This window comes from Dermacentor albipictus, chromosome 5 (genome assembly GCF_038994185.2).
Source record: "Dermacentor albipictus isolate Rhodes 1998 colony chromosome 5, USDA_Dalb.pri_finalv2, whole genome shotgun sequence".
Lineage (NCBI taxonomy): Eukaryota > Metazoa > Arthropoda > Arachnida > Ixodida > Ixodidae > Dermacentor > Dermacentor albipictus.
This window is the reverse complement of record NC_091825.1, coordinates 1,384,103-1,406,156: the sequence shown is the minus strand read 5'-3', so window position 1 is coordinate 1,406,156 and position 22,054 is coordinate 1,384,103. Positions and strand designations below refer to the sequence as shown.

At 45.5% G+C, this 22,054-nt stretch overlaps 1 protein-coding gene across 2 annotated transcripts in view; it reads left to right on the top strand.

Moving 5' to 3' along the window:
- Window positions 1-22,054, top strand: part of LOC135912382 (protein 5NUC-like) — a 916,167-nt gene that overhangs the window by 834,473 nt on the left and 59,640 nt on the right. For both annotated transcript variants that reach the window (XM_070538191.1, XM_070538192.1), the window contains one exon: window positions 16,784-16,987. In XM_070538191.1, the coding sequence (XP_070394292.1) occupies window positions 16,784-16,987 (204 nt within the window). The remainder of the gene's footprint in view (window positions 1-16,783; window positions 16,988-22,054) is intronic.

Sequence of the window (22,054 nt, the reverse complement as noted above, 5' to 3'; positions counted from 1 at the left end):
CGAGACAATGACCGAGGATGTGTTAGCGGCGAGGGTGCAGAATGGAAAAGAAAAGGGGGACTATTCAACGTTGGTGAGGGAATGTGTGGTAGCGCCGTGTGTAGCGCTGTGAGTAGCGCCACGTCTTTTTCCTTTCTTTTTGCGTAGAAGGGGCCTGGACTATTGCCTGGGGATTGCCTCATCTGCTACAGATCAGTGAGCTATCACCTCTCTGAAACAGAGAATAAAAGGAGTGGCAGAAAATGGTGCTCGTGGAAAAAAATTACTAAAATGGATTCAGTGTATGAATAATATCAAAAAAGAAAGGGAGAAAATTTAAATATCAAACAACCCAATATAAGTAACTAAGTGCTGTTGCCTATAGTTTGAAATTTAGCATACCGGCTATATTCTAAAACTCCATTCGAAACGTTTATGCCTTTTGGTTCTAACCTCTTGAAATTAAGGATGAGGTATAGTTCTCCCTGTATCTTCTGTCTCGCGCAGAGCGGTAATTTGACTGTAGGATGTAGAGTATAAGTTCATCGAAGTTGTGACCTGGTTGATAAGGTGGAAGCTTGGGCGAAATGGTGATCCATTATCGACAAGTGTCCATAGCGCAAAAGACGAGGACTGAAGGAAGAACACAAAACAGGCGCCTGCATTGTGTTCTTCCTTCAGTCCTCGTCTATTGCGCTGTACACACGTCGATGGTGACCTGTTTGTTTGAAATGTTCGGCCACGGCTTTGGGAACCTCTTTAGCTGTGTCCACGTGACGTAAGTTTAAGATCATAATCAGCAGCAGCCTGGTTACGCTCATTGCAGGGCAAGGCCTCTCCCAGACTTCTCCACCTACCCCGGTCACGTGCTAATTGTCGCCATGTTGTCCCTGCAAACTTCTTAATCCAACGTTGTCCTGTCCATTTCTACTGACTTGTCCTCGCGTCCATACCTACTGGAAAGCATTATACGTTCTTAATCTCATACGCCCACTTAACTTGCTACCGCCCCCTGCTACGCTTCCTTTCCCTTGGAATCCAGCCCGTAACCCTTAATGACCATCGCTTATCTACCCTCCTCATTACCGGTCTTGCCCATGCCCATTTCTTCTTTTTTTAATTTCAACTAAGATGTCTATAACTCGCGTTTGTTGCCTCACCCACTCTGCTCTTTTTTTATCGCTTAACGTTACACCCATCATTCTTCTTTCCATAGCTCCTTGCGTCGTCTTCAATTTAAGTAGAACCCTTTTCGTAAGCCTCCAGGTTTCTGCCGCGTACGTGAGTACTGGTAAGACACAGCTGTAATACACTTTTCCCTTGAGGGATAAGGGCAACCAGCTGTTCATGATCTGAGAATGCCAGCCAAACGCAACCAAGCCATTCTTATTCATCTGATTATTTCAGTCTCATGATCCGGATCAGCGGTCACCACCTGCCCTAAGTAGATGTATTCCCTTACCAATTCCAGTGCCTCCCTACTATCGTAAACTGCTGTTCTCTTCCGAGACTATTAAACATTAGTTTTCTGCAGATTAATATTTAGACGCACCCTTCTCCTTTGCCTCTCCAAGCCAGTGGGCATGCATTGCAATTGGTCCCCTAATTTACTAAGCGAGGCAATATCATCAGCGAATCGCAAGTTACTAAATGAAGTTGAGAAAATGAAGGAAGCCCGCCTGGTCGGGATGATGTATACTTAAAAGGAAGAGCTCTGGACACCGACCAAAAATGGTTTAAAATAGTTTTTTACGTTTCGGTTCCCCCACGGGAGCCTTGTTCACAATGAACCGATTTTGGTCGGTGTCCAAACCTCTTCCTTTTAAGTATGCATGTTGCAATAGTATTCTCCAATAACTCTTATCCCCAATTCTTCCCAATCCAGGTCTATGGATACCTCCTGTAAACACGCTGTGAATAGCATTAGAGAGAGCATATCTCCCTGCCTGACGCCTTTCTTTATTGGGATTTGCTTTCATTATGGCGGACTATGGTGGCTGTGGAGCCGCTGTAGATATATTTCAATATATTTACATAGAGCTCTTCTACACCCTGATTTCGTAATGCCTCTAGGACTGCTGAGGTACCGACTGAATCATACGCTTTCTCGTAATCAATGAAAGCTTTATTGGGTTGGTTATATTCCGCACATTTCTATTTAACCTGATTGATAGTGTGAATACGTTCTATTTTTGAGTAGCCTTTACAAAATCCTGCCTCGTCCTCTGGTTGACAGTAGCCTAAAGTGTTCCTGATTTTATTAGCGAGAACCTTAGTAAATACTTTGTAGGCAATGGACAGTAAGCTGATCGGTATATAATTTTTCAAGTCTTTGGCGTCCCCTTTCTTATGGATTAGGATTATGTTAGTGTTCTTCCAAGATTCCGGTACGCTGGAGGTCATGAGGCATTGCGTATGCAGGGTGGCCAGTTTCTCTAGAACAATCTGCCCACCATCCTTCAACAAAGCTGCTGTTACCTAATCCTCCCAGCTGCCTTCCCATTTTGCATAGCTCCCAAGGCTTTCTCTACACCTTCCGGCGTTACTTGTGGGATTTCGAATTCCTCTAGACTATTCTCTCTTCCATTATCGTCGTGGGCGATAATGGACGGTGGTACTGTATAAATCTCTATATAACTCCTCAGTCACTTCAACTATCTCATCCATATTAGGAATGATATTGCCGACTTTGTTTCTTAACGCATACATCTGATTCTTCCCTATTCCTAGTTTCTTCTTCACTGCTTTTAGGCTTCCTCCGCTCCTGAGAGCATGTTCAATTCTATCCATATTATACTTCCTTATGTCAGCTGTCTTACGCTTGTTGATTAACCTCGAAAGTTCTGCCAGTTATATTCTAGTTGTAGGGCCAGAGGCTTTCATACGTTGGCGTTTCTTAATGAGTTATTTCGTCTCCTGCGATAGCTTACCAGTATCCTATCTAACGAAGTTACCAACGATTTCTATTGCACAGTCCGTAATGATACTCATAAGATTGCTGTTCATTGCTTCAACACTAAAATCCACTTCCTGAGTTAAAGCCGAATATCTGTTCCGTAGCTAGATCCAGAATTCCTCTATTTTCCCTCTTACCGCTAACTCATTTATCGGCTTCTTATGTACCAGTTTCTTCCGTTCTCTCCTCAAGTCTAGGCTAATTCGAGTTCTTGCCATCCTATGGTCACTTCAGCGCGCCTTCTCGATCCCACCCACATGTTGTATGATGCCAAGGTGAGCGCAGAGCACGAAGTCTATTTCATTTCTAGTCTCGCCGTTGGGGCTCCTCCCCACCGACACTCGGCTATCCCGCTTACGGAATAAAGTATTCATTATCCGCATATTGTTCTGTTCTGCAAACTCTACTAATAACTCTCCCCTGCTATTCCCAGACCCTATGCCATATTCCCCTACTGACTTGTCTCCAGCCTAGTTCTTGCCTACCCTCGCATGGAAGTCGCCCATCAGTATACGTTTACCATGATGATCTATAATTATCCCGTTTCACCGATATATCGCTTCTTACAGGAGGAAGATTCAAGCATATAAATCGCGCCGGAACTAGTACAAGTAAAATCTAGCTTTCATTTTTTGTGTGTAACTATTTGCGGTGCTCTTAATTTTAATGTCACTTTGAAGATTTTGCACCTGGAGCGACAACATGCTTTTTTACGCAGGAATGAGGTCGCCAGCTAACTGTTGCGCGCATTGTTGCGGCGATGGTTTCTGTTGCGGCGATCGGTCGCCCTTGGTGCCACCGGGAACGGTTTTCTCAGACGCTCGTTATTTGATAATATTGGGTGGTATTGTCATAGGATGTTGTTTATCTTTGGAGGGGCATTAGAATATTTTGTTATAAAGGCTGGTGGTCTCTCATATTCTGGTGTAGACTGTTTCACTCGATTTGGTGTCCAATTGCTGTAAAGAGTGGCAAATGTCAATTAACACCACTAAATCTGTATGCATGTCCTTTACAACAAAAAAGAAGCCTTCAGAAGTTTCTTACGCACTCGGTGGCACTTGCCTGAATAAAGTAAATAGCCACAAATACCTAGGTTTGACATTCTCTTCTACCCTTTCATGAAACTTACATATGGATAATATTACCTCAGTCGCATTACGCAAACTTTTTTTCCTTAGACGATGTTTACGCCTTGCACCGAAACGCACCAGACTACTAGCCTATACAACTTTTGTTCGCCCCGTCTTAGAATACGCTAACATCACCTGATTTCGACACGCATCAACTAACATATCAAAACTAGAAAAGGTGCAAAGAAAAGCTGTGAGGTACGTTTTTAACAAATGCAGTCCCTATGACTCCCCTACAAACCTCTTAGCTGATGCAGGTCTTAAAATGCTATCTGTTAGGGCCAGACACGCCCGATTAAACTTCATCTACCAACTAATGCACGACAGTTATAAGATAGACCGAACTGAGTACGTTACTTTGTCTACATCACGCCTGTCACGAAAAAATCACCCATTTACACTGAACCAGTACAGTATTCGCAATGACACGTTCAAGTTTTCACTTTTCCCACGTGCGATCAGGGAATGGAATCTCCTCCACTCAGACATAGTTTCCTCTCCGTCACTTTCATAGTTCATCAGCCTACTGGAGACATGAAATAGAGAGGACGCCACTTTACACACCCACATATCTTAATCTTAAGCCACATATCTGTAATACTTATTTCTGTGCGTGGAATTTATGCATTTCAAACCCCAAACTCGCCGCTTCTGCGCGGTTATCTGTTACCTGTATAAGCTCTCTAATCTTGCAGGTGTCATTCATTCGCTATTTTTATATAAATTCTAGTAATACAATATTGTTATACCAACTAAATTGTTATATTGTTATTGCCATATTGTTATACCAACCAAAAGTATTGTATTATTAGTGATTTCTGCAGTAGTTAAGGAAGCGTTTTTCCTTTTTTTTGCTTTAACGTACCATGTAACATGACCTGTTTGTTTCTTTCTGTGAAATTACGCCCACCTGCTTTGGTCTCAACTGAGACTGGCAGTACTGCAAATAAAATAAAAATAAATAGGCCGCAGATTACTTATATGGGGGGGTTTTCCTGGTTTTTGGTATGAGTACCACTTTTGCGGTACGCCATTCTAGCGGGACCTGTCCACTTAAAACGCGACAGCGTTAAGGAACTCATGTCGCAGAAAAGCCGGTATCGTCGGCGTCGGTGTCGGCATCGGTGGCCGTGAGCGATAAATCCCAGAAGGCACTTGATAAATAAAACACATCTTGCAAGATGGGCTGGTGGGTATCGAACCAGGGTCTCCGGAGTGTCAGACGGAGACGCTACCACTTAGCCAAGAGTTCGTTCCTTGAAAACGGGACAAAATCGCCTCTAGTGAATGCGGCGTTGCCTTAGAAACGTGCCGTAGAAAGTTATACTGCTGTGTATATCGGTAATTATGGCCACGTAACTTACGCAAGTCGCAGTTTCACGAGTAGCGAAGTACGTTTCCACTAAATTTCTTCTGCGCTACGCAGAGCCATCTTGCGGCAAACACAGAAGACCCCCTCCTCGCAATGTACGGCGCCGCCCTGACAAGTGGCGCGCCACTCGCCCCATGACCGCGTCCGCCTTCATGGCGCGTCGGGGCCCGGCTATCTCTGCCGACCGCGACGTTTGGCTGGCGTAGCGCGTTTGAGTAGGCGGTGCCAACGGGATGCGATAACGCTATCGCGTTCCACTCTTGAAGGCGAAGCTTAAGCGGCCTCCAATTTTTCTATACCGCATTTATTTTGGCCGTGACTATCTCGATTGTCCTGTCATCTAGGTTCCCGAGGAGTTTGTTCGTGACTCCATCAGATCCCGGGGCGGACCTGCCGTTTAGATTGAAGAGAACGTGTCTGATCTCTGACACGGTGAAAGGTTCGTCTAGATCAGGTGCCGAGAATCCCATGTAGTTCACATGCTCTACCAGGCGATCCGCATCTTTAGCGAGGGGGAGATAAGTATGAGCTAAGTTGAAGGCTAATTCCATGTCGGTGAGACCGATTGCAATTTGCTTCTTAATGAGCCTATCCGTTGCAAGGCTAAGGGTGTCCTTAGACTGTTTATCGTTGAGGAGACTTTTCAATAGGCTCCATTTGCTACCTCTTCGCATACGCCCGTCTGTTTTGGTACACGTCTCATCCTATTGCTGCCGGGCGAGCTGGGCGGAATAGGTTTTAATTTTCTTGTTAAGAAGCGTGATTTTGGATCTTAGTCTACGATTAAGCTTTTGGGTCTTCCACCTGGCTGAGAGGGTGTGTTTGGCCTCCAGAAGATGAGTGAGTCTTGAATCCATTTTAGGAACTTCAAGATCCTTAATGATTTCTTTGGTTGCTTCTTTAACTGCCAAGTTCAGATTCTCTAGCAGATCTGCATACGTCTCGTCTGGCGGGACTGCGTCATTTCTAATTTGTCGAAAAAGGTCCCAGTCCACATACTCATATCTCGCGGGTGGTTTGGGTTTGACACGCAACATAATTTCAAGTATGTAATGGTCACTGCCTAGCCCCTCCTGGAGGCTGTCCCACGTGCCTTCGATACGTCGGAGAAAGGTGAGATCGGGTGTCGTATCTCGACTGACCGAATTACCGGATCTGGTTGGGAGCGTTGGGTCTGTGACGAGTATTAAGCCGAGCTCTGCAGTGTTGAAGGCCCAGCTCTTTCCTTTTGCACTTTTGTAGTCATAACCCCATTCCCTATTGGGTGCGTTAAAGTCACCCGCGACAACGAGAGGCGCGCTTCTCGCCGCCCTAGACGTGGCGGCTAGGAATGTTTTGAAGTCTCTTTTCCTGTCCGAGGGTGCGCTCTACACGTTGAGAATGAAAATGTTAGAATTGATTGTTCTGTTGGGTACGATCTCTAATAACTGGGCCTCGAGGCCCACTTTGTACGCGCGGACCTCGTGCTCAACGAACGAGATGTTCTTATTGATTAGGGTAGCGATACCTCTGCCCTTTTCCCTCCTGTATGCTATCGTGCGGTACCCCGAGAGGGAAATTTCTGTTGTACATAGCGTTTCCTGTAACAATATAACTTGCGGCTTGTCCGCAATAGACCTGATAAGCTGTCCCAATGGGGCCTTGCGCCTCTGGAAACTTGCGCAGTTCCACTGCCAGACTTTCAGATTGTTGCTATTTGCGTTCGCCATTTTGTCTACTGAGAATGATCAATTAGCCCTTTAGCCCTACTTTCGGGGTTCGGGTTCGCCTGATTCTGCACTGTCGTAAGCCTGCTTCTGGCTTGGACCTTGGGTGTCTCTAGTTGAGTTACTCCCGTCTCCGTCCCGGAGAGCATTTCCATCATGCGTCCTAGGGTCTTTTATATGACAGCTAGCTTGCCTCTGCTGTTTATTTTGGCGGGAGGATCGGCGGCGGTAGCTGTGGCTTCGCTCGGCTCAGTCATCTCATCCTCCTCTTCTGTCTCGCTCACCGGTTCTGGGTTGGGAACTTTACGCTTGGATTTGCCAGCAAGTGGGCCTAGAGCTTTAATTTTATCCTCATGGCGGTTGAAGATTTGCTCTCTAATGCTATTTAAGGCCTCCTTCAGCTCTGACAGTTCGCGCCTGAGCTGTCGATTTTCCGCCTCAAGTGATTGGATTCGGGGATCATTCACTTGCTCTGACTGTGCCTCACCACGTGCTCCTTTGGCCGTCGTAGTCTTCTTTCCCATCAACGGCGCTGTGCTGCAGTCGTTGACTCTGTCGGCCCACGTGGCACGCTTCGCGGGCTGGGAGCGAGACCGGGACCGGGATCTCGATCTGAATGCGCTGGTTTTCCCGCGTTTCCCTGAGCCAGTTCGCCTCCTGGAGTGAGAGCGCCCCCTCGATTGTGAGCGGGCTCGCAGGGTGGAGCCACCATATGCTGCCGCAGGTGTCGCCGAGCTGTGTGCGTAGGAGATCATGATGTCTTCGCCGCTGGCCATCTATAATTTTCGCTCCATTTGTCGTCGCCTTCGACGCCGACGCCTAACGATATATAGGATCGGGCAGCGTTGTTTGCATGTCCTATCCCCGGTGATACGGAGGCCACCGCATGCTTCACATTTGGGTGTGCATTGGTGTTTCTCCTTTTGCGACTCTGAAGAGTTAATTTTCCCACAGCCACGGCTGCGAGGTTTTCAGCAGCGAGGTTTTCCTTCGAGCAACTCGTATAGGTTTCCTTTGTGGCAATTGCAGCGAACGGGTGGATGTCTCATTTTTTCTTTATTAATTACTTCTCTCCACATTGAGGGTTTCCGCAGAAGTATTACGTCAAAATGTTTCCTTTCTTTCTAGGTGTTGACGAATTCGACTTCGCCCTGCCTTCTGCTAGCTACCTGGTTAGCTCAGATGGTAGAGCGGATAGCCCGGAAAGGCGGTGGTCTTGGTTTCGAGTCCCGGACCAGGACGAATTTTCTTCAGCTGCGAGGTTTTCTTTCGAGGAACCTGTATGGGTTTCCTTTTTAGCAAAGGCTACGAACGGGTGGATGTTCGATTTACCATTTACTAAGTTTTTACGATTGATAAATAAACCCTGCAAAATATAGATAATGCTTAGTGACTGCGCTCCCACCCGCGTCATAATGGAACGCCTTCGAACATTCTCCCTCTGAATTAGTCAGGACGAAATCAAGCAAAACATCGTAATGGAGCTTGTGCCTTATCTGGCGCGCCCCGGGCGGATTAACACGTCGCATTTGGTGTTAGAAACAAGCTGCGATACCTACTGTCTGAGCGTATAGATAAAGTGCACTGGCATTTTTTTTTGCCACGAAACCTATCACCGCAAACGCGAATTGACAACGTGAGTTCAAATGTTTAGAGGTGCGTTTTGTTTCGTCCCAGTCACCATGTGTTTCTGAAATGAGCAGAAGGAAAATATGATCCTTCACTTGGGAGCTGAAAATGGCAACAGGAGGAAGGCGGCAAATATATATCAGTCAAGGAAGTGTGCCGGTAGACCAACGCATCGACTCATCAGCAATGATGATAACCTGAGACAAGCCTGCGTCTTCAAGAAACAGCGGCGGAGGATTCAATCTTAGGGTCCTAGCCTGCGCACATGTATTCGGCCACTTATGGCCTCAAGCCCTCATGCTAGCATGCCGGAAATATCCACCCAGGTACGAGCATACGTCATCAGTTTGGAGGATTCTAAACGACCACCCGTACCACTTTAAATCACCTTAATTGTAAATCCCCTGTACCACTTTAACGAGCACCAATGCTTGGAAGACAGGAACCTGTTGAATCGCCTAGATTTTTCGAATTGGGTCCTCACAAAAGCCGATGCGTCACCGGACTTTTTGAGCAAAATCATGTGCACAGATGAAGCTGATTATCGCAGAAACGCCCAGGTAAATTTACATAATGCGCACTATTGAAGTGACTTCAATGGACTCCGGGTAAAGCGCGATCGGCACCAGTACCATTGGTTGTTCTATGTGTGGTTCGGAATTTGCGCCGTTGCTATAATCGGTCCCGTCTTCTTCGACCACACGCTGACTGCACAACGTTACGTGAACAAAATCCTTGAAAGAGTGGTGGATGAGTTTCTCAGCCAAGTCCCGCTGTCATGTCTTCCACTTCTATGGTATCAGCAAGATGGGGCACTCGCACACAGCAGCAACCGAGCACAACACTGGCTGTATGCGACTTCTTATGCGCAATAGATCGGAAGGCACGGGCCTGTAAATTGACCGGCTAAGTCAGCTAACCTCTCTCCACTCGATTTCTTTCTTTGGGTTATGTGAAAGATTGTGCTTACATGATCAAGATGGACGTCAGATCAGTTCAAGGTAAGGATAACGGATGCCTGCCGTAGAATTCGAGCGTCAGTCATAAAGAAAGTCAATGAAGTTGTGATAAAGCAGATGCAGTACTGCGTGGCTGGAGAAAGAGACCTATTCAAACACGTCCTCTATAGCAGCATCTGGTGTTCAACGGCGCTTACGAATTCATAGATAATAAGGGCACACTGAAATCTGATGTATTTTGTTTTTTGTGCAGGCGTCCCGATTGCCAATTCGGCTCATTTAGAAATGTTTAGTTACTTTCCTGAAAGCATCCGTATCGCCTTTTTCTCAGCACGTGGGTCGCTTCCCAGTCTGTTTGTTTCGCGTTTATCTTTTTGGAGCACGTATACACTCTCATGGAAAACTAAAACCGTCGCTTTAATTGGGGCTTGAGTCCGAAGCATGTCTCTGGCGCCAAATGTAGCTGCGCGCGCACACTGTCGATGTGGTACGAGCAAAGCCGGTATTTTTGAAGTATGCCATGCCTATTCCATTACTTTTCGCACTTCGTGCGTGGTCGTAGCGGCGCTTCAGCTGCTTTACAAGGGGGCTTTTGTTATCAATGTCATCAGTCGGCCTTCAGAGACTTATAATAAGTGTGACGTGGATAGGACGGCACAGCTGCAAAGCCGCGATACCAGCTGTTGGTGCTCCTTCCGTACCATTATAAAGGTGATGCGGTGCCTCTTCGTGTTTGCGACAGACAATGTAGTTGCTTTCAATTAACTCATCAGAGGGCTCTTCTTTATGATGTACGTGGGAAAGCAGTCACGCGGTATTTTCGTATTTCGTGAGGTTTGTTTGCCAGTCGGAAAAAGTAACGCGCAATTAGTACGTCGCTGAAAACAAAGCAATTAGATGCAGTTTGGCGGCGCCGCCTGCAAATGCCTCTTTGACACTTAGATAATTAGGCTAGTACTTCCCGAATTAGATAATTAATTCTAATTGTCGAATTAGATTGGAGGAACCAAAGCAATAATGAACCCTAGTCCACTGTATTGGAAACAATATACACTAGGTGTTCGTTGAGTAACGCAACTGCTCTTTTTTTTAACTCTTGGTGCATGGTAGTTGGGACAGTTGTATAGTTCACTCCGTAACCGAAATGAGGCCAAGCCGGATTCACTCGAAATCGGAATCAACAGCAGTCATGCGCAGGAGCACTTATACTCGGGCTTACAGAAACAGAAAAAAAAAGACACAAAGAGGCTGTAGTTTCACCAGAAAGGCGAAGCAGTATTATCGATAGCGAAGTATATGACACTTCCACGAATGTAGATTACACCACCGAGAGGCGCCACATTCTTGGGGGTGGGAGAGGACTCAGGCTGTGACATTAAACTGTCTGCTACTATGAGGTCTAGTAAATTCTCACATAAGGCCGTCACTTCATTGAACATTTCTTCGAGGTCACATGAAGTCTCTCCAAGCGCAAGAAATCTACATATACAAATAGGGCTCGGAAAGCTGATGGAGCCCCTCTGGAAAAGTGAACACTTTCCGCCTATGGGTATTCTTCTTGAACGGGCCACGGGAAAGCACAGGAGCGCGTTTGCTCAACTCAAACTGTTACAGAATTTTCGCTAGCTGTCCCGACGCGCGTGAGGAGCACACACTTCCGCCGGCTCGTAGCAATGCAAGTTCAAAGCTCGCGCCTATCTGCTCCGGCGAGCTGATTGGAGGCACAAAGGCACATGGCACACCAACATGGCTGCATTTACGGCTTACCCGCCGTGGTTGCTCAGTGGCTATGGTGTTGGGCTGCTGAGCACGAGGTCGTGGGATCGAATCCCGGCCACGGCGGCCGCATTTCGATGGGGGCGAAATGCGAAAACACCCGTGTGCTTAGATTTAGGTGCACGTTAAAGAACCCCAGGTGGTCAAAATTTCCGGAGTCCTCCACTACGGCGTGCCTCATAATCAGAAAGTGGTTTTGGCACGTAAAACCTCAAGTATTATTATATATTTACGGCTTCAAAAACGTAACGTCACGGCCTCTCCTGTTTTGTTGATTTATCTCTACATGTTGGATGGCCTTGGTTCCTGCCCAATGGACGACTTGTCTTCCTCCGGGGGTATTATGTTCCGCCATGTTGTGCGCGCGCGCGGTGAGGCAACTACCAGCGGAAAAATAGAGCGTTGGCTCCGCTCCCGTTTGCTCTGTGGCTGCCTGTCCTCTTAAAAGCAAAACGGTGTACTCTTTGCTCAGCATGCGTGCGGGATACATCACCACGTTCTGGACCAGCCTCCTGCACACTCTTGAAAGAGTTTACATCTTGCGGGTTCTATCCTGTCCGACAAAAATAATCATCTGTCTTGCCCGCATTTCAATTCCAAACGCTGCGAGCCTGGTACTTCCAAGTTGCAAACAGCATGCGCGTTATCAGCGTGACATAGCATTTTCGAACGGAAAGCAGTGAGCGCTGAGTTTTCAAGAAAGGAAGCACTACCAAGGGAGATGACGATTACTATGTTCGGACAAGATAAGCCTCAAAGGGTGTAAACATTTTTCCAAGTGCAGTTGAATCAGGAGCATACGCTACGCTTTGCTCCCTATTGCCACAGGAGTTAAACGGGAATTATAATGTCACTCAGAAGGGAAGAGTGTAAAGAACATTTCAATCTCTTCTTTCTGACAGAGTGAGCAATGCATTTTGCTCGCCTCGTCATTTTGCTAGAGTAAAACAATGCTTTGAAGAGTAAATCGGCCCCTATGCTTCTGCGATGCTCTCCCTACTTTTTAGAGTGTAGGCTTCTTCGCTGTACAATATATCTTATCGCTTGCCATATGTCATTATTGGATGCACTGTATGCCTTTGCACGCGTAGTTCAATAGCGCACAGATAAGGTTAAAGAAACGTTGGCCTAACGTGTTCACATGAATAGCTCCACTGTCAAAACGAAGATTAAAATTGGCAGCAAAACGTTTGGCCACACGTAGGCATAGTAGCAAAAATACGCTATCTTAGCCCACGCAGTTTTGGTTGTACTGCCGCAAAACTTTGTCGGCGGGTATACTTCAGCAGGGAAGAAGTTCGCCCGTGTTGGTACTTCAGTCGTAGCGGGTATACAGTTCCCACTTTGGCGCCTACGTTGCGCGAAACGTAAGTCAGAAGCGCTCAGCAAGCTGCAGTGCGCTCAGCCAGCAAACTCCTCGCGGCAACCTGAGGCGGCCGCACTATCTAAGCTACGCAGGAACTGTAGTGCGCATGCGCAGCGTCTGCTTTGTGCGCTTAGTCCGTTCTCGCGCTCATACGCCTGGCCATGCTACGTGGTGCGGACCGGCTTTGTCCTGCACCCAGCTTGACCAACGGTTAGTAGCCACATTTAACTAGCACATTTTAAAGCACCATCAATAGCTCAATACGAAGCGAAGCCTGCCAAAACGTCTAACTAGGGCGACCAGGACGCGCTGGTAAGTGTGTGTCTGGTCTGACGTTAAATTTCGCGTGGTTCGAGGCTAGTTGTGTGTTCAAAGCTAGTCTAAGTTACCGAGGCCCGACGGCTACGATACCGATAAGCGGGGTGGACAAATTTAACTCTTACGCGGGCAGCCGAGCGTGGGCAAATGATAGTCGGCTACACCCGGAAGTACGTAACAGTTATCGAAATTCAAAAGCCGATTTTCGCTTACTTCAGCCTGTTTAATAAACATTGCGAATAAATATACACAGTACAGCAGGAAGAAAAACATTCATCCAAACATCCTTCTTGATTGATGACAGCCAATAGCAGCCGCGTATGGCAATTTGCTATATTACGAAATAAAGCGTCCAGAAGAGAGCGTGGTTCCTTGTTGAAGAGAAAGCGTATGAGAGAAAGTTGACTCCACTTGCGAGTTGCATGCTCCGCGCCAGATGTTGCACGCGGCGTGTGCGCGGACCAAGCTCGAGGCGTCGTTCAGGACCCCTGGGAGGCCGGCTAGTGTCTCCTCCACGTTTAAAAGGTCGGGGAAATTATCTCTTGCGTGCGCATGTGCTACATGTGTCACTGCCGCTGGTGACCGGAGCATACGCTGCAGCTTGTTTACGAAGGAAGATCATGCCCAGTTGCATCAGTTGAAGACCAAATTTTTACCTTTCATGCCAAGCGAGCACCAGTGCCTGTAGCCTGAACAGGAGCTACGATAACAGAAAAGTTCAAATTGGGGTTCTTCTCTTCCTCTTTGCCATACCATTGTAAGCTGTAAGGAATGCATAAAGCTTAATCCTATCGAAGCAATCACATTAGGCGACGGGAAAAGTGCTTGAGTTTGCCGTGATTTTCCCTCTCGAGTAGCTGTTTTAGTGAGGCGTTGGCATTCACGTTCACCGTATCATTCATTGTACCTTAAAGAAGGGAATTGCGCTAAAAAAGACACGGACGAGTAAGGACATGGACGGGCGCAAACTCGCGACTGATTTTATTCAGAAAGAACACAAATATATATACCTACATTCTTATGCCTAATCATTGCCTAAGCGCACATGCCAAGAACGTTTTCTCTTTCTTATACAAATTGATACTGGAATCGCTTACGCAATCATCACCGTACTTATCAATGTAAAAAGCTTCTGCGAGTTCACGTGCCACCTGGTTACGACTGCGCCTTAAGATTTTGGTTCTAGCCAGCAAAGGCTGGCATGCTTTATCAGGCGTAGCCAAAGGGCATGCGCCGCAATGTAAGGGCAAATTTGACCCTTTTTCGTTAACCATAGAAAGCTTGTGTTCCCTTAGTCGTTCATTTATACAACGGCCCATCTGGCCAATGTAAACTTTTTCACATGTCAGGGGAATTCCATACACAACCCCGACCGAACACCTGACAAACTGGGTGGCGTGACGTTTGGTGCAGTCTCGCACGCATTCCTCGCCGGAGACAATCCGGGGGCACAAAGAGGCCAACTTGCGCGGGGCAGAAAATACCACCGGCACACCGTAGCGATTGGCGACATTCTTTAGGTTGTGGGAGACCCTATGAATATAGGGGAGAACCGCCGGTCTGGTCTTCGGTTGACCGCCACCATCTTGAGGTGTTCTAGGTTTCAAGCTCTGCAGAAGCTTCTCTGCCACAGCAGCCACGACGGAAACGGGAAAATCAGCCTTCTGCAACCTGCCAATCTGATTGTTGAGGCTGCCATTTACAAGGTGAACACATGATTTCTGCAGGGCTTCCTTCAGGCACAGCATAACAATGGCGCGTTTTACCGTCTTAGAATGAGCGGACTCAAAAGGCAACAGGTCTTTCCGGGCTCGTGGTGAGTACATCCAACACGTGTGTGTTATTTGGACGACAAGATGGTTCTGAGAGTTTTTAGATACGTGGACGATTATTTGGTGATTTTTAAGAAGCAACCCGGTTTGACGCACACGGTTACCGTGCAAGAGACCTTATCTGTCTTTAAACGACACGGGAGGGGTCTAACCTTCACCCACGAATTACCTGAACAAGATAGATTGCAGTTTTTAGATATTAACATCACTTTAACACCAGATCACACGTGTTGGATGTACTCACCACGAGCCCGGAAAGACCTGTTGCCTTTTGAGTCCGCTCATTCTAAGACGGTAAAACGCGCCATTGTTATGCTGTGCCTGAAGGAAGCCCTGCAGAAATCATGTGTTCACCTTGTAAATGACAGCCTCAACAATCAGATTGGCAGGTTGCAGAAGGCTGGTTTTCCCGTTTCCGTCGTGGATGCTGTGGCAGAGAAGCTTCTGCAAAGCTTGAAACCTAGAACACCTCAAGATGGTGGCGGTCAACCGAAGACCAGACCGGCGGTTCTCCCCTATATTCATAGGGTCTCCCACAACCTAAAGAATGTCGCCAATCGCTACGGTGTGCCGGTGGTATTTTCTGCCCCGCGCAAGTTGGCCTCTTTGTGCCCCCGGATTGTCTCCGGCGAGGAATGCGTGCGAGACTGCACCAAACGTCACGCCACCCAGTTTGTCAGGTGTTCGGTCGGGGTTGTGTATGAAATTCCCCTGACATGTGGAAAAGTTTACATTGGCCAGACGGGCCGTTGTATAAATGAACGACTAAGGGAACACAAGCTTTCTATGACGTAGTAGTTCTGCGGAAACCCGCAAGGTGGAGAGAAGTAATGAATGAAGGGAAAAAGAGACATCCACCTGTTCGTAGCAATTCCTACAAAGGAAACCCATACGGATTCCTCGAAAGAAAAGCCTCATGGTTGCAGAAAAATTCGTCCTGGTCCGGGACGAATTCGGGTGGATGTCTGTTTTTCCCTTCATTCACAAGCTTTCTATGGTTAACGAAAAAGGGTCAAATTTGCCCTTACATTGCGGCGCATGCCCTTTGGCTACGCCTGATAAAGCATGCCAGCCTTTGCTGGCTAGAACCAAAATCTTAAGGTGCAGTCGTAACCAGGTGGCACGTGAACTCGCAGAAGCTTTTTACATTGATAAGTCAGGTGATGATTGCGTAAGCGATTCCAGTATCAATTTGTATAAGAAAGAGAAAACGTTCTTGGCATGTGCGCTTAGGCAATGATTAGGCATAAGAATGTAGGTATATATATTTGTGTTCTTTCCGAATAAAATCATTCGCGAGTTTGCGCCCGTCCATGTCCTTACTCGTCCGTGTCTTTTTTAGCGCAATTCCCTTCTTTAAGTATGTACGACCGACTCGCCCAACAACGTGCTCTCCTTCATTGTACCGTGTGGCGTTGATCATATGTGGTGCCTGTTTTTCCTTTGTTTTGTGCTTTCTTCTTACCCGACCTATTTGACTGCATGATAGTAGCCTGTGTTTGTTTTTTCCTTTGTTTCGTGCTTTCGTCTTACCAGACCTATTTTATTGCATGATAGTAGCCTGCTTTTAAAAGAAAACCTTTTAGTGAATAACTTTCAGTTGATAGTTGGTGCACGTCCTGCTACCCTGTGTTTCTTGCCTCGTTGTTTTGCTTTGCCAATTACTCTTCGACCCTTGGACTGTCTCTTGTATTGGCATGTGTCTAGCCTTGCATTTTTTTTTTTGTGGCTATTCTGATTCCCAGTCTCATTTGCAGGGCTGCGCGTGGTGTACGACGTCCGACGAAAACCTTACGAACGCGTGGTGGACGCGTTCATTTTGTGCGCTGACTGCCGTGTGCCTCGGTTTGAACCACTGGAAGATGCACGGCGTTACCGCGTGGCTGCCATGAGCTACATTGTGCGCGGAGGCGACAACTTCAATTTCTCTTTCGTCGCACCCAGTGATATGTACGACACAGGTGAGTGGATTCGCTTGTCGCTGGCAATAGGAATAAAATTCCTGCACGTCGCCAACAGCTCAGTTTCGACTGCTCACTCCACAGACCAATAGCCATCGATTGTGCAAATGAGAAAGCCAACGAAACCCATTCACTTTTTATAATCTGTGCAATGCAGTCTTCACAGTTTCAGTTACCAAGTACTTGGCAAGTACTTGACTTGGCAGCGGAGGCAGCAAGCAGTGCGCACTCTGAACCGTACTGCTTATTTCCACAGGCCTTCTCGGAGCTATTGCTGGGCATCACATCGGGATTTTCGTCACGGGCATCTTTGGCGCCTGCGTCCTGAGCGCAGCAGCACTGACAGTGCAGAAGCGGATCAACGTACAACCACGTGACCCTGTCATCGCCGCTTGGATCCTGAATCAACGTACAACCCGTGACCTTGTCGTCACCACCTAGATCCCGTTAAAAGGACCGCCAGACGACCACCGCAGTCACTTGGCAGCGGAGGCAGCAAACAGTGCGCACTCTGAACCGTACTGCTTATTTCCACAGGCCTTCTCGGAGCTATTGCTGGGCATCACCTCGGGATTTTCGTCACGGGCATCTTTGGCGCCTGCGTCCTGAGCGCAGCAGCAGTGACAGTGCAGAAGCGGATCAACGTACAACCACGTCACCCTGTCATCGCCGCTTGGATCCTGAATCAACGTGCAACCCGTGACCTTGTCGTCACCACCTAGATCCCGTTAAAAGGACCGCCAGACGACCACCGCAGTCACTTGGCAGCGGAGGCAGCAAACAGTGCGCACTCTGAACCGTACTGCTTATTTCCACAGGTTTGAAATTTTACGATTCTTTTCAAAGTGCATTATTACGTACCTTGCTGCCTCTGCTGCCTCGTTGTGTTGACTGTTTTTTGTCCTGATTTTGACATTTGCATTATGACCACTGAAATTGCTGACCTGAAGCGCGAATTTCGCAAAGAATTAAGAGAGCTGAAGAACAGCATGGACTTTATGAACAAAGAATTCGAGGCTCTAAAGAAAGAATGCAGTAAAATAAAAAACGAGAATGTGGCACTGAAAGAAACACAGCAGGTGCTAGCGCAAGAAATTGAGGCGCTGAAAAAGAAAGTGCAAGAAAGCGCCGTTAAAATCATTGCACAAGATCAGTATTCTAGAAATAAGAATATTGAAGTGAAAGGAATTCCGCAGGAGAGGTCCGAGAGCCTCGTAAGCATACTTAGAAAAGTTGGCGACGTTCTCGGGGAGACCATAAAACAAGAGGACATTGAAGTCAGCCACCAAATTCCGGCCCGCAATTCCGACTCTGATCCCAACATAGTGGTGGTTTTCCAGAGCAGGGCTAAACACGATGTAGTCCTTAATAAGGCCAGGAAGCACAGGCTCACTACGAATGATATCGGGTTTCCTGATAACCAGTCTGTTTACATAAATGAGCACCTCTGCCCTCAGCTCAAGAAGCTGCTAGGCATGACCATTGCTAAGGAAAAAGAAGTAAACTGGAGTTTCGCATGGGCTAGGAACAGAAAGATTTTCGCACGTCAGACAGACACATCTCCTGTTCTGCGTATTTCGTCTAAATCAGACTTGGACAAAATGCAACGTGCCACCATTGTTAGCTAAACGCGATTTTGCTTTTTGTTCGCACTAATCTTATCTGTTTATAATGGATACACCTGCTGACATTGTAGTGCCGCACGACTGCAACTACTTGAAATTTTTGCACTTGAATGCGCAATCTGCAAAGAACAAGTGCGATGAGTTTTCCATGTTTTTAAGCGAATTTTTTTTTCAATTTAATGTGATAATGGTTACTGAGACTTGGTACCAGCAACAGAGTGACGTTCTTCACCTACCTGGATATCAATCTTTTTTCTTCAACAGGCCTTCCCGTCGCGGAGGAGGCGTGCTGCAGTTAGTATCGAATGAGTTTTCTTGCACCTTGTTCCCTGAGTTTTCTACTATAATGCCTGATTATGAAGTTTTAAGCTTACAGTACAAAAAATACGTTTTTGTGGTTGTATATCGCCCACCTGATGGAAAGATCGATAACTTTATTCCCTTCCTTGAAAGGATTCTCAGCTTCGTGTGTCTAAACGACATGAACCTTTTCGTGGGCAGGGATTTCAATGTTAATCTTTTGCAAAGTACTTCGCAATCCCAAGAACTACAACTACTCCTCCACTCTTTTTATTGCAGGAATGTTATTACAGAGCCTACGCGTGTAAGCCATACATCTGAAACACTACTCGATCTATTCATCACTAACTGTTCTGAAGACACCACCAAATCAGGAGTGATTGTAGCTGATATGAGCGATCATTTGCCGATATACATGTTCTGTAGGCTTCATCAGGTTTCAAAACCAGTGCGTCAGTCTCAGTCATTTGTTTTCCAGGAAATTAATTACAAAACACTAAACACTTTCCGGCAAAAAATTAATAATATTGATTGGACTTCGGTGCTTCTATGTCAGGACGCTGATGATGCATATGATAAACTCATGCGCTCCCTTAAGGAAGCGTATGACAACTCCTTTAAATGTATAAGAGTAAAGAAGTCAACTAGAAAACGGAGACCGTGGCTTAATGACGAATGCCTTAGGATGATCCTTGAGAAGGATTCACTGTATCATAAGTTTGTCAGAACAAGAAACCCTGATGATTTTGCAAGCTTTAAGAAATATCGGAACTATGTTAGGAAATATACACGAAATCCAAAAAAGCTGTATTACGAGAACCTATTTCAAGAGGTGAGTAATCAGAGCAGTCTATTATGGCGCGAAATTAAAAAGCTTTTGCATTCTGATGTCCACAATAATGTTGACTTTGAACTTGTAGTTGAAGATAGAACGCTTAGAGGCAAAGAATTAGCAGATATCTTTAATGATTACTTCACAAGTCTGGAAAAAAGTACTCACGACATAGTAGTAACCAAGTATTTGGGCACACGGAACGCATATACAGCTTTCCTTAAACCTACAGATCCATACGAAGTTTATGCAATTTTCATGTCACTAAAAAATAGTAAATCCCGCGATGTGAACGGATTTCAAATAAGACCTATTAAGTTTGTGCTTGATCTCTTGCTCCCAGTACTTACTCATATTTTTAACCTACCGCTGTCAACTGGTATTTTTCCTAGAAAAATGGAACACGCGAAAGTTACAGTCCTATTTAAATCCGGTGACAAAAATAAGCTGTCAAATTACAGGCCAGTATCAGTACTGCCTGTCCTATTCAAGGGACTAGAAAAAGTTATTTGTAAAAGACTAAAGTCATTTTGTGATAAACATTCCATCATATCAAATAAACAATTTGGGTTCCGTGTGGGAATGTCAACTGAATTGGCTCTGCTAACCCAAAAAGAGTTCATTTTAAATGGTTTTGAACATAAAGAACTAACGCTAGGAATTTTCGTAGACTACTCTAAAGCATTTGATAGGCTAAATCATCAGACTTTGCTTACTAAACTAGAACATTACGGGTTTCGGGGCATTTCTCTCAAACTCACAATCCTATTTTAATAACAGAAAACAACTAGTTTCGATTTCATCAGAAGATTCACGTCTCCGGGAAATTACACAGGGCGTTCCCCAAGGAAGTATACTAGGGCCAGTATTGTTTAATATATATGTTAACGACATTGTCAACATTTCTAATGACGCTAACTTCATCATTTATGCAGACGACACCAGCCTATTCTTTCAGTCTCGCAATATCAGCGATCTCTCGTTGTTGGCAAATACCACACTAGAACAATTGGCCGAATGGAGCAAGGTTAACGCTCTCAAATTAAATACAGCAAAAACAAAAGCTGTTATTTTTGCACCTCCACAAAAACATCTGAGTCAAGACATACTGTTGCAGGTTGGCTCTGATATAATTGAAGTTGTTCCTAACGTTAAAACTTTGGGTGTTATATTTAATCAAAAACTAACGTGGAATGAACATGTGGAACTTATTGCATCCCGTTTAGCCAAAGCTTGCGGTGTGCTTTGTAGACTCCATGAGACGATACCGTCTAAAGTTAAGCTGATCCTTTATAACGCACCATTCTCATCTCATTTAATGTATTGCCACCTTGTGTGGGGTACCACGTGAAAAGAAAATTTCAATAAATTAATACTACTCCAAAAAAAGGCTGTTCGTCATATTGCAAACGCACCATTCGACGCACATACATCTGAATTATTTTCAAAGTATAATATCATTTGTCTAGTAAGTTTATATAACGTTAACCTTGCCCTAAAATACCAGAGCTACTTTAAGTATAATAACGAAGCGTTCTTGCGGTTGTGCAACCTAATAGAACCAATAGATATATCGTATAACATTAGGGAAAGAAAGAGATGGCAGCTACCACTTTCCCGTACTAATTATGGATCAAATCGGCTATCCAGTCACGTCCCATCCTTATTAAATAAACTTCATGAAAACGGTATAGAGATAACTGACACTACTAGGAAAACATTACGAGACTTCCTAATTCAAACTGAGTAATTATTTTTTTAACGTTACTTTGGCTAGGGGAAGTCACTACTTGCCTCCTTTAAATTAGGTAGTTTTTCATTTTGATGGCATTTTCGCATATAGGATGTAACCTGCAAGAAATTTACGCACATCATCATTTGCTATCTATGTTTCTGCATGTCAAGAAAACGTTCTATGATGAATTTTACAGCAGTTGAAAATAATTATGTATTTCTGTTATATAGTGTACATTCATATATGTAATTTGCACTGTACCATCTTGTATCACTGATCGTACATTTAGCCTCACACGTTTTTCACTTATACATTTGTGCATTGCACACACTAAAGTGTACAAACATTATTCTGTCCCCGTTGTCATGGATAGGGGCAAGAACCTTGTCAAGCTGCAAAAAAGCAGCTTTTAGTTCTTGTCCTAGTGTTCATTTTTTTGTAAATGAATGAATGCTAAATAATGATTGATTGATTGATTGATTGATTGATTGATTGATTGATTGATTGATTGATTGATTGATTGAAAAAAGCCTGTCCTCACTTTCACTTTATGCCTTTAAGGTACTTTATGTCTT